This window comes from Dermacentor albipictus, chromosome 2, assembly GCF_038994185.2.
Source record: "Dermacentor albipictus isolate Rhodes 1998 colony chromosome 2, USDA_Dalb.pri_finalv2, whole genome shotgun sequence".
Taxonomy (NCBI): domain Eukaryota; kingdom Metazoa; phylum Arthropoda; class Arachnida; order Ixodida; family Ixodidae; genus Dermacentor; species Dermacentor albipictus.
In genome coordinates, this window is record NC_091822.1 from 177,679,149 (window position 1) to 177,692,556 (window position 13,408).

The 13,408-nt window shown below is 44.2% G+C and overlaps 1 protein-coding gene across 5 annotated transcripts in view; it reads right to left on the bottom strand.

Moving 5' to 3' along the window:
- LOC139056336 (cytoskeleton-associated protein 5-like) overlaps nt 1-13,408 on the bottom strand; it is a 121,623-nt gene that overhangs the window by 96,483 nt on the left and 11,732 nt on the right. For all 5 annotated transcript variants that reach the window (XM_070534494.1, XM_070534493.1, XM_070534490.1 and 2 more), the window contains exons 3-7: nt 11,346-12,761; nt 8,614-8,904; nt 4,845-5,072; nt 3,560-3,745; nt 2,246-2,337 (exon numbers count right to left, since the gene is read on the bottom strand). In XM_070534494.1, coding sequence (XP_070390595.1) covers nt 2,246-2,337; nt 3,560-3,745; nt 4,845-5,072; nt 8,614-8,904; nt 11,346-12,761 — 2,213 coding nt within the window. The remainder of the gene's footprint in view (nt 1-2,245; nt 2,338-3,559; nt 3,746-4,844; nt 5,073-8,613; nt 8,905-11,345; nt 12,762-13,408) is intronic.

Below are 13,408 nucleotides of genomic sequence, written 5' to 3' on the forward strand. Positions count from 1 at the left end.
AAGCCAGTACTTTGTTGAAGATTGTGGATTAACCACCTCAGCCATTTTCTCAACACAAATAAATAAACATAACATATTGACTCAAAGAGCACAATTATCTTAAAGAATAACACTTTCAGAGTACATTCCAGGTGGTTTCCAACATGCAGAGCTCCTGCTCCAAAGCTATCAAATTTGTGATCGTAATAAAATATTGCACCTAATACCACTTGACCGTCACAGAAGACTCACATATAGAACTTCCTTCACAATGTTCCAACGTTGCTGCAGCTTTTGGTGCATGTCTCCGAGCCTACCCATGCTCTCAGCCAGAAGCACTTGGCTACATTCTATCTCCTCAATAGGAGGAGTGCGACATCCCTCAGCTAGCCTCTCCCGGGGGCTTATATGCACGGTGGCTCTTGGAAATGATTTGGCCCAACATGGTTGCCAGGCCATTTAAGAGGCTAGAACCTACCGCTCGCCTATCATGTGAGGAGGACCTATTTCTCCGTTGTATTCTTTTCTTTATAACCAAGATTGTCATGCGATATTCCTTCCTAGTACTTCCTCCATGGTGCCTAAGGAGCTGTTGGCAACATTGAAGACCGATTGGGCAATACCATCAATCGCCCGTTACAAGAGAATGGCCACAAGCATTATTACCATCAACAGTTCAGTGCATTGCAGAAAAACCGGGTGTCGCCAGTTACCTACGAGCTAGAACAGGTAGCGCACTACCTTGAGGCAGGAGGAAGGCTCTTACATTCTTCCCCATTAATACAGTAAAACCTATCCACTCGAAGCTGTCAAATAAGCAGAAAAAGTCCGAGATAAGCGGAGTTGCGAGATAAATGAAGTCATGAAAATAGAAGCACATAGTATGCACATAGAAGCTTTCTAAAATGCCACCAGGAATAATATTGGTGCCTTTTGTGTGCATTGGTAGTGGACACATCGGTGTCTACAGACAACGGCGTTATGTACCTGTGACGAAACAACATGCTTGGGACAGATTGAAGACAACTGATCATAATGCAATACAGTCGACTCGTTGCAACGGACCCTGACAATCAGACCAAAGATGTGTTTTATCTAAAGTCCGTAATATCCGAAACGCCTCACTTTCGAAACTTTCGTCACCATGTCTAACAACTTTATTGCAAAGAGTAAGTGACAAACGTCCAAAGTTAGGAAAAAGAAAAAAAAAAGTTGCAGTTTCACCCAGAAGACAAAGCATCGATTGCGATAGCAAATTAAGCAAGTGCGGCAGCAGCAGAGAGCAAATTGAACTTAGTGCCGTCTGTCTCTTCAACGTGAACTAAACATAGAAAGCACAGTGCATACGAAGCTACCGGCACTGGACACACTTTGTCCACATCGCAGATTGCTATGAAAACGAGGTCGCACAGATGCGCAATTTGTTTGCATTGCTGATCGCTTTCAAGATACATCGACCGAGCGGGCGAGCACATCTCTCTCGCTTGAGAGAGAAGTGCTCTTTGGACTCTTGGACATTATACGGAACATGATGCGGCTCGGCTCCACTTCAGTGGTTGCTCCTGTCGTGCGGCCGGCGCGCGATTTGAGAGGTGTGTTTGCAAGCAGCGGCTTGTAATTCAATCATTTGACCATCTGCATCCACGAAAGTTTCCATTCATTGTCTCGGCATTCCTTTGCGGCAGCAGTGAAATTTAGTTACATTTAAATTGCATACAAACACATTTTGTATTGAGGTTCTAAAAACATGGTGCTCTGTGAACACGAGGTTACGAAAAGCTAAATACTTCGTTATATTGAGAATTTCCTTATATTGAAGTTCAGTATATCAAGTTTTAACTGTACATCAGTCTTTTTTTGATCCCCTTAAGATTTGACATATCAGGGTTCGACTGTACCTCCACGCCCCTCTGCAAAACTAGTCTTGCTTGGAGCAAGTCCGCTGGCCACACTGCACAAGTGTCAATGCAACTGAACATTTATGGTCAGAAGGCTACACAGATTTAAAATTCAGAAACTGGCTGGTACGCATATTTCTTTTCATAAACATTGCAAAACGAGAGGGTAAACACTTGACATTCAAAAGTATCAAGAAAGGGAAGGCAGCTCCCCAATTCCTTTTCCACTGTAAACTGTATCACATGTTCCATAGCATTCAGTTTAATTAAGGTTATTTGCAGTTGTCCTCAAAGCACACTGTAACCATTTTGGTCAAATTGGACAGCCTGCATTTGTCAACTGGCCAACAAAGCACTTGTAGACTTACTTGAATCCAAACTCTTTGATAGCATTGGCCAGCCACATAAGGCTCTCACTCTGGTTCTTCGGGTTCTTCTGGGCAAAACAAAGCTGAAGAGCCTGGAGAGGAAGAGAAACTCTAAAGTAAGACATCTTACTAGAACACATGAAACGGTTATGAAATTTTATCCAACAGAACTGTTAAAAATTATAAACTGCCACTCGCTCTGCAAGTTTTCCCAAGCTAACCCAGTTTTCCTACGACAGTGCAGCAGAGCCCACTTTGCAATCCGCTGGATATGTGGTCAGAGTGCTTTGCAATTCAAAATACAGTGTACACCGTTCATAGAAATAAGGCAATCTTACTCAGTTAAAAGCCTAAAGCTGGGTTTGCGTTGTGCATCTGTGTGTTGCTTTACAATGTTCACATTGTTATTGTGTCATGGTAAGGCTGCCACCTCATCCTTAACGCATGGCAATAAAAATGACGATGCCCACTCACTGGGGTCATTGAACTTGTGCTCGTCTGGCAATGTGCAGTTGAAAGCGAGGCATGCTAACCACTGTGCTAGCTCTCAGCTTTACAGCTTGGCGATTTGTGTGGGGCTCTGCGCGATAGCGTGTGTGCAAGGGAGGACACACACACACACCAAGCGATACTGTAGTAAGCAAGGTTGACATTGTAGAGATTGCAAACTAGTTTCTGAGTAGGTGGCAATGAGCATTGAGAAAGCCTGCAGCTCTTGGAGCAGACAAGTTCAGAGCTGCTAAAAAACGTTTAGCCAAAGTATGCAGATTTTGTTTTTGGACCGAAGGAAAAATGAAGATATTCATATACTGAGCAGCTCAGAATACACATGCATGCACACATTGCAAAAGCAAATGTAGCTTGAAAAATCCTTTCTTTGCACTTCCATTTTGCACACTGGCCAAAAAGCTCTATGCATTTTTGCAGAGTATTGCACAGCCTATTGCAAGAAATTAAAGGCCATTGCAGACTTTTTTTTCCCACAAAAGACTGTGCTTCAGTTAAATACACTTGGCATAGTGTAGTCGTGCAATTTATACGGGATCTACACAGTCCAATGTGGAATGGATACATTATGGCTTTCCACTAGGACAAGATAGCCAAATATATGTGTTCGTTGGAACTCTGCTGTATTTGAAGGTGTGCTCAGTTCCCTTGGCTTTTGACTAACAGGGTTTTCTAAGTCCCTCTATGACAAAGCAGTTCCCCAAGTGGCAAATGCTATTTCCACTTGTAAACTGTGGCATTCATATACAGTGCACATCGCAGAAGTGAGAGAATTGAACGAATGCGAGCAGGGAGAGCCTCCATTACCTCCTGGCCGACATGGTCTAGGGAGGTGGCCTCCGCCAGGGCTGTCAGGGCAGATGCGGCACCCTGGCCGTTCTTGATGTCCCCGACCTTGTCCACCAAGTCTGGCAGCAAGCAGTCAGCCACACACAGGGACACAGGTCCACCACCCAGCACCACTACTAGCGTTTCCAGTTTGAGCTTCAGCACCTGCATGCACGCAGCAGTTGGCATTCAAAGTGGTTAAAGCAGGAACAGTATTGTTGCCGCTCGTCCACACAGAGTTTCAAGAAAGGCTCTTGTCAAGAAACCCCCTCCCTATCAATGTGAGCGTAATTCACCATTTCAGCACCCCCCAACACAATTAGTACCGCAACGCATTTTCTATCAATATACAGCCGAGCCCAGTTATAACAAACAGTTTGTGTAGGCCAGTTGGCGATTCACGAGGCTTGAAGAAAGAGACAACACGAAGCATTACCGGTTACCACTTTATGCTGTCCCTCTCCAAGTCTCTCGTTTTGCTTGCGGTAACTTCCTACTTATAGCAATCCCAGGGCTATAGTGAATGCTCAATTATTACGAACTAAGATAGCACAATGGTCAAAATGTTTACGTTGTGGCTCTGAGCTTATTTAGAGCAAATGGGGCAATATGGCAGCGGAGATCATAAACGCGGACTCAACGAAAGTTACCGCACACAGCATCAAAACTGGTTTTCGCAAGGCTGAATTCCTGTGTGGTGCACAAGAGTCTAGAACTATCGAGCTCGGAAGTATTGACGACTGGCCTGCAGATTGATGAAGTGCATTGTTGAAGTGGAGCCAAGTGCTAACAACGTCTGTTTGGATGACCGAGTCAATGAGGGCAACAAAGCTGATGTCGCAGAGTCTTGTACCGATGGCAGCATTGCTAGCAAGGTGCAGGGCTTTTGTTAGCAATAAAGTGGATGAAGGAATCAAGGAGATTGCAGAACAAACACTACCACCTCTAAGTGCTTCAAGTGCAGTCAAGTACGTCCCGTCACTGGAACAGATCATCTGAAGCAAAGCTCTTCGAGATGAGCACTTGTCTGCTTTAAACAATCTGGAAATTGGGTCACCAGAACAGAAGCAAAGCAAACTTACAGACTACTCTGAAAAACAAGAAATGATTTTGCCATTCCATTAGCTTATTCTTGCTTGTTCACTTATTATGAATGCTCAGCTATAATAACATCCTGTCTGATCATGATTTTTGGTATAAGCGGGAGAGACGAATTAATATTCCAAACCAAACTTTCACACAGCCATTAAGAGCAGTTGCAAACCTGGAAGTTTGTGTCTCGAAGTCCAGGTTTACGGCACAGAGTCTTTGCTATGACTTGAACAGGCAGGTTTCCTTCCATGGCCTCAACAACCTCTTTGATCTTCTCAACAGCAGCCAAGCGGTCCTTCCAGTTTGCGCTCCCCAAAGCCACCAGGCTTTCCTCAGGAAACAAGGCTGCAGCTCGGCCTTGGACCTCTTCGTCTGCCAGAGCCATTTCAGAGAACACAGGCTGCAAAGACGGGGGAAAAAAAAAATCAAGTTATGAAATTCAACAAGGCTCCCCGTCATGAATATGAAAGCCTGTGGAATGCAACAAATCTAATCAAAGAATGAGAATATTATTTGATTGAATGGAAATATGACCTGCAAAATAATGTTTGATGTTAAAAAAATACTCTGCATCAGTTCTTGTTAAATGATTATGCAAATCAAGACTACGAACTGTTCCAACAGCAAAAACATGAAAGCTGATGCTAATCGGTTTAAATATGAAGTGAAAAAAAATATTCATAGCCTTGATGCCTTGGCACATTTAGAAAGAAATGAGAAATGTTACAATACTAGACGTGGAGAAAACTGGAAGGTTGCTGTACCACGCTTGAATTCTGGTATGGAACGTTTGTGTTTCTCTCTGCCATCTCTTTTAAACTATTATCAGTCACTGAATTTTGATTTATTTAGTTGCTCCGCTGGTACACTTAGAGGCCTGTTTGCTCATTGACTAACCTGATTTCAGCTATTCTGGTGTTTGTTTTTATCTAGCTCAAGACTTTTTCTTTTCTTCTGCATTTATGAAGTGTCCTGATACGCTTATTGCTTGTTCATTCTTTTGTGTTGACTGTGTTTGATTGATCTGGCTCAGGATTTTTTATTTTATTTATTTGCTTTGATCAAGTGTCTTGATTTGTTTATCGCTTGTTTATGCTCTGGTGCTGTCTAGACGCTGCCTTATATATGGGTCTGCGGACTCGTCAAGCCGCCAAGTGGCAGCTTTTTTTCCCTAGCCCCTCCATCTGTAGCACCTGATGGAAAATAAAGATTTGATTTGAACTATAGCTGCAATCAGAGGGGAAAAGAAAAAAAAAAGGAAGAATGCATTCACAAAGCCCATTCCCTCCTCTTCACAGCTTTTTCTGTGTAAGGAATTGGAAGTTAATTCCAGAGTAAGGAGCATTAAAACTAATACACAGCAAGATCGACAATGGCATAAAATGCCTCCATTCACCATTGTGCGATTCATCTGAAGGGGTCCTGAACCACCTCTCAGCTAGATGAAAAAAAAAAAACATTTCTCGGATAGCATACGCTGCTGTACACATCTCAGCCAAATTTTGCACTTGGGCCCAGTGCATGAAGCTCACAAGCGGACTGCAAAGTCACCATTCTTCAAAACCACTTTTCAATAGAAACCTTCTCCCCTTTTCAGGGCAGCCATATTTTGTCATATAGCAGATTCTCATCCATGGCTGCTATTGGCCAATAGCCGACATCAATCAAGAAGCGCAAACCAACTATCAGCTGCTCATGCTCAGCTACATAGGAAGGAAACTTTGGGCACACTGCTTATCTGGGTGTCATAGCCATCCATCCACTTTAGCTTGTTTTTATTAGTCTGGAACACTCAACTAGTCTAACTATGCGAGACGTAAGCCCAGACCGCACGCACACTATGCTTGTCGCACCTCACGATGGATAGCAGTTAGCATCTGCAAGGGACATGCGCAATTGTGTGGTCACTCCCACTGTTCTTTGGCTAGACGTCCTTTGTATTGAGCTTCATATCGAGCACTACAAAGTGCACAATCAGGCTTTGCCTGCTACCTGTGTAGGACAGAGCCGATCTGCACCACGTAGCCCGGCCAGGATGGAGCCCACGAGCACGCACTCCAGCCCTGCTGTGCACTTAATTGCGTGTAGCCACACGTGGCTGTGTAGCATGAATACCGTGGCTGCCACAGAGTGTAGCAAAGAGCCCACTCACAGCAACACAGTAGGCAGGGTATCCACTATTGACACCGGTGCTCTACCACTTCGAAGGACCGGAGGACAGTAGAGGGTGAATGGGGAAGGTAAATACCGCCCTCGAAGTATCTACTCAGACTAGGTCTTGTCGAAAAAGTATTTTGGTAATAAATTCGTGGGAGGTAGCATAGTAGTTAAAAGACATTCTTGAAGCCTAAAAAAAAAAAAGATTTAAAAAGTGGTTCAGGGCTCCTTTAATCTTTTAGCAAGCTGTTTTTGCACAACGTGAGCTGAAGTCAGCGATTTGTACTTGAGCCATGGAAATAACAGCCCTGTATATCAAATTTTTATCATTTCCAGCCTGCATTCATAAAAAAAAAAAGCAAAGCTCGTATTACTCCACACTTGTGCAAAATCCAGTAAGCCCAATGCCTGCAACATTAATTCAGAGCTTGCGTGCCAAGGATAAAACAGGTCAAACAGAGGTACCACCAAACATTTCTTGTCAATGCACTTTTTTCCTTTACAGTGTGTCTTAAAATTACAGAAAACAAAGCAAAAGAAAGATAAGAGGAACGATTGATTGCGTTTGACATTGCAACACAAGCCACGACAGATGCCGTAGTGAAGGGCTCCGAAGTTATTTTGACCACCTGCTTTCTTCAATGTGCACCCAAAGTGCAGCACATAAGCATGTTTGCCCTCTGCCTCCTATTGAATACATGCCAGCCTATGAACTTTACAATTCGTAAAATCTCGCAGAAACTGGAAGGGGCAAAAGGAGGGAGATAGCACGCTTCATTTTTTTAAAAAGCTTTCCATCACACGTCTTTTCAGGGACACATACACACTAGAGTAATGAGGATGTAGCTTTAGACGCAGCCCACCGAGCAGCAGAAAACTTGGAAGAGAGAATACTGACAAGCAACAAACTGTTTCTAAATAACAGGGACAATTTCAGCAACGTAGCTGTTGCCAATTTCACCTGCTTCAAGAACTTGTTTGTATAAGTTTGAAGCAAGTTTGCAGCCTTCACCATCAAAATACTTGCAATGGAAGGTACAAAGACCGATGTTTGATACATTTTCACAAACAGAATATTCGTGAAACTTGCTTCAACGTTTGTAGAGTTGTAAAACGGGATCAAATTTGTAAAATTCAGGAGAGATGGCAGGTATGCCATTGGAATGCAGCCACCACGGCCAGGAATTGAACCCATAACCAACCTCGAGCTCAACAGCAGAATATCATTGTCACCAAACCACTGCAGCATGTAAAGTGAAAGAATGAAGCACAGACCTTAAATTAAACTCTGGGTGTTGATGTGCCAAAACCATAGGATGGTGAGGCACGTTGTAATAGGGTACTCTAGATAATTTTACCCACCTTAGTTTTTTTTCCCCGTGTTGTTTCTTACTTCTCGGAGGACTTGTGTTATATAGGAAATAAAAGAAAGCAAAATAAAAGGTTCCAGCTCTGCATCCTGTAGGAACTGCAGTAATGTCCCTGCAAGATTATTGTCTATCATCCAATGGTTGTGACTTAAATAGCCAACGCTGCTAGCTAATGAGGGTATAAAAGAAAGGGTCAGTTCTGGGCAAGAACACCTCTCTTCTGTGCCATACCAAGATGACAGCAGAGACTGTCCAATGACTGTCTATCATCCAATGGTTGCGACTTATAAAATTTTTTTTTCCTCATTCAGCCAACATTGGAATGCAGCCGAGGCAGCCAGGATAGACCTCACAACTTTCATCTCAGCACCTTAATGCCATAGCCACTGAGCTACCATGGCAGGTGGCACAAACCTTGGAAGAAGCCCTGCTGCCTGACTGTGCTTTTGCAGGTCCAGACGCTTTGGCCCTTTGCATGGTTCTTGCAGGTGCAGACGTCGGTGCAGTGGAAGCAGCAGCACCTGGTCTCACAACACGGGCGCCACCACGAGGCTTGGCCATGGCAGTTGTGGCCTTCCTTTGCACGGGCGCTTCCGGCTCCGGCTCTGCGCTACACTTGGCTGGGGAAGCAGCTGCAGCAGGCTTGCGGGGGGCCTTTTGAGGTGGTGCAGCAACCACCTCTGCTTTCTCGCAGCACTCTTTGACCTGAAATGCGATGTTCCAGCGACAGATCTCAACATCTGCAAATAGGCATAAATGAAAGCTGGCACACTGCATTAATTCAGGAACATGATAATAAACACATTAAAAAAAGTGAACAAGTTAATGTTAATCTGGTGGCTGTAGGTGCTTGTGCTTGCTTTCCTGCTGAGCGGGCAGCAGATAAAATTTTCCACAAGTTTCACTGTACTGTTGTGGGGGCTACACAGTTGTAGTCAGCAAACAAAACGGCTCACTGTGGCTGAAACTGCGTGGTGCGTTATGTGCTAAATTTCTTAGCACTCCCCCCACCTTACTGTTTCTACAAATTTGTACAAAGTAAACATTAAAGTGTGCGACAGCACACAAGGCAGGACTACCAGAAAAACCACTGGTTGAATGTGTAAGACTGGTGCTGTACTAAAGTAAGGCTTTTTTTCTATAGCTAGAAAAGCACCAGCAGAGACCACGAAATTGCAGCCTCTTGGTCCAATGAAATTATCTGTCGTGGCCATGCCATACGAAAGCTACTCAGTGCCAGCTTTTAAGTCTGCGTGCATACAACAACCCGATTTCGTTTGCAAGCCCATGCAAGCATACAGTCAACACCAGGTATGTGCCGACGCATGCAGGGCAAGGATAGAGCACTGTGCGACACCGCAAGTTTTTCATTCCTTGGTTATGGGAAATGAAAGGAGGACGGACAAAGTTCCATCAGCACTGGTAACTAGCCAACACTGCTAGGTAATGAGGGTATAAAATAAAGGGTCAGTTCAGAGAAAGAACACCTTTCTTCCATGCCATACCAAGCTGACAGCAGAGACTGTCCCTCACGGTCCATAAGGGTGCTGGCATTGCAGGCCATGGTAGTTAGGGGTGCATATTAGCGCAACGAGGAAATAAAACTTCGGAGGAAGGAAGAGTGCCTGCTCTGTTCCATCCTACTTCCTTATTAACCCTTTAACTGACAAGATACAAAATACTTGGCCTAGAATTGCGTATTGCTTTAATACTTCTTCATATTGCACACAGACACAGCAAATGAAATATGAAAATGTTTCTAAAAAAAAACTAAGCAAGATACAATAGGTCAGAAATATTACTGGGCTGCCAGTTAAAGGTAAATTTATGGTTGAAAACTGGCGTTTTGTACTTTGCTTCAACCAGGTCAGCATGTGTTCTCGAGATGCACTTCTATGGAGGAAAAAATAAGGGCTAGCTTAAACAAAAGAAATAGTTTTCGCAGTGGAGAGAATATGATCGCCACATTCCCCAACACAGTGACGAAGCCTATGGGTGTTGTGACCAAAACATCTGCTACTGCTGCTCAATATTGACATTGCTGTCAATGCCACTGTTTAGCAGGTAGCTAAATAAAGGTAAATTTAAAGAGGCCCAGAAACTTTTTTTAACTAGTGATATGATGGCCTCACTATTAAAAGACTGTGTCTCACGAATCCCATGTCCCAAAAATGTTTCGAATCCTTGAATTATAAGTAGAGTTATCGCACCCGATACACGGCTTTCTCTCTCCTTTCGTCTCCGCAAGCATGTTAGATGCTACACAGGGAAACCAAGAGGGCAAAGCTCTGGTCAAAAGTAGAGCGACACTTGCGGCAGTGAAAAGGCTTGTCATAGCATTGTGCGACAGCTGCAGTAGAAAAGCCCACTGCTGCCATCTCGGAGGCCATGCACAGCAAACACAGCTATACGCAGTGCAAAGGTGAAATATATTTTTTTTTGTTCTTGAGATAGTAGACATAGGTATTTTTCATTTAGTTAACTCAAAATTAGCAATTACGCATTACCGAGAATGCTCTTGCGATCACAAAATCAGGTAATAGCGTTTGCGAGTCCAGCTGCTTTCGATGACACTGCAGAAGCGAGCGCAAGAGGTTTTTCAATGTGTTTGACAAGAGATTGTACTGCATACAGTACAGTAATATTTGGCTTATGTTCACAGCAACCATTACAATAGATCAACAACGTTTTCTTACCATGTTCAAAAGGTGTTTCAGGGCCCCTTTAAGGCCCACTTTAGTAATTGGATTTGTCTAGTTTTCACTGATGTTCTTAATAAGTTAACAATATTGTTGAGCTGCCAATTAAAGGGTTCAGTCTGTTTCCTCGTTGTACTAACAATCTTCCCTTAGTCTTTGACCAACTCGGCAAGCAACAAATTTTGATGAGCTACAAGCTTGTTTGCAAGCACTGGTTTGTTGGCATGTCATGATCGATACACAGTGCAGGACCACAAGACAAACAACAGGAGTAGGCGAGAATAGCTAGCCTGGAACAATTAGAGCAGCTCAGGCACACTGCACAGACCAGAACACCATCCTGGGCTAACCATACACAGAGTAGGCCTCATATGTAGGTATGGTTGCACTCTCAATGCTTATGAATGAAACAGTCCAGCAAGGGGTATAAGAAAGAAAGAGCATTACCTTCTCCATTTTGAGATTGTCCAGGTCACCAAGAAAAGGTGTCAACGCTCGTTCCCCTACCACTTTCATTGCTGTCCCCAAAGCCATGCTTGCGCCTTCCCTCACTGCTGGGTCAGAGTCATTCAGAGTTTTGAGCAAAGACGTCACCAATGCTTTCAGCAGCTTCTTGTTCAACACAGCTGGTGTGGACTTGGAGAAGACACGTGCCAAGAACAGGGTCGTCTCTGCCTTTATCTGAGGATTCTTGTTCTCCAGAGCTCCTGTGACATCCTCCAAGATGGCTTCCAAATTTGTGGCCTGGAATGCATTGTCCAGTGCTTCTCTCAGAGCAGTCACCACATTCTGTTTCTTCTCCTTGAACTTTTCTATGTATGTTGAGATGCACGAATTTGCATATGGGTGAAACTTTTGCCTCAGACCGGCTGCCAGCCCTGCCAAGCACTTGGCCGCAAGTGCCACCACGATGACGTTGCTGTCCTTGGCTACTATCCTCTTCAACGCCTTGACGAGATCACCGTAGTCACCAGGTTCAAGCTTAGGATTGCTGGTGAGCTCGAGAAGTTTTTCAAGTGCCTCTTTTCTCTCTTGCCACTTCTTGGCCTCGCACTGTTCGTAAAAGTCCTTGGGAAGCTTGGAGAGGATGTCAACGGCTTCCAACAGGTCGTATCCATCAATCGTAGCTCCACCGTCAACACCACACTCATCGCCCTCTTCAACACCATCCACACCATCAGTACCAGCCTCAGCTGCCTGAGCTCTTCGTGCCTGCTCTGACCGGATGTACCGCTCGGGCAATGCAGTGCCCTTCTCCACCTTGGCAAACTCGGCCTCGAGTTCGGACACCTGAACGGGCTTCAGCGACTGCAGCAGTGGCTTCAGGGCATCTCCAATCCATCGGTAGAGTTCGACTGTCAGCAGCTTGCTCTCGTCACGCACCGTTTTATCCCTGTCCTCCAGAAGTTTTGGAAGTGCCTTGAAGAGCGGCTTCACTGCTATAACGCGGGCACCGAAGAGACGTAAGCACTCTCGCAATGTTGCCACGCATCCTGACACTATCTTTGGATTCTTGTTGTCCAGTGCCTTAACAAGTTCCGCTACAACTACCTCCTGCTTTTCGATTTCGACGTACATGTAGATTATCTCCTGTGCCAGTTCTCGTGTCTTCTGCTTCGGAGCGGCAATGCATTTGGCGACGAGCCCGGCGAGGACATCACCACAGATGCGATTGGCCAGTTGGGCATTTTCAACGAACGACAGGACAGCTGCCAGGCCCTTTTCCTGGGATACTGCATTGCTGTCAGTGACGAAGTTCTTGATGAGAGGCAGAAACTTCTGAAACTCTGAACCCTTGGGGTCTGTGATAGATCCAAAAAGTTTGGCGGCATCTTCATACCCACTAAGGCGAGCTTTCCATAACTGAAAAGGGACAAGGGGAAACAGCCGTGAGTGCTGAAGCAAAGCAAACAGCGTCAAACAGATGCCAGGAAATCTCTGAAGGGCCTGGGAGTTTACAATAAGTTGTACAAGGTGTTAAAGCGATTGTCTTGGTATGCCGACAACTTACTTCACTTTTAGGAAGTCATGGGAAACAGTTGTTCTATATGAAGCAAAATAAAACTGACATTCTGATGTGGCAACACCAGTACATACAGCACTGCACATTCTCAGCAGTAATGGAAACATAGAGAGGAGGAAAAAAAGGAAAAGGAAATAAAAGAAAACCTTGCCAAGTTTTAAAACAGGAAGAACTGGCAAAAAAAAACTAATTATCCATGAAAATGTTACCAGGTTTGCGGAAAGCAAACTACATCAAACAAGCATGTATCAACTATGTTCTGCCCTTTTCAGTGTATTTCACGGTTCATAATTTTGTTGTTGGTTGAAATTTATAAATGTTTCAGGTAAAATTTTGTGAAATTTAAGCACTATTGAAAGAACTCACCTTACTATCTTCTAAGTACTTGATGCTTATTAGACTTAAAAATAACTATTTGCACACTCCTAGTTCAGTGCAATACCCAAATCCTCAGTAATCAGGTCTGCCGATTATGTTATCAATTAAG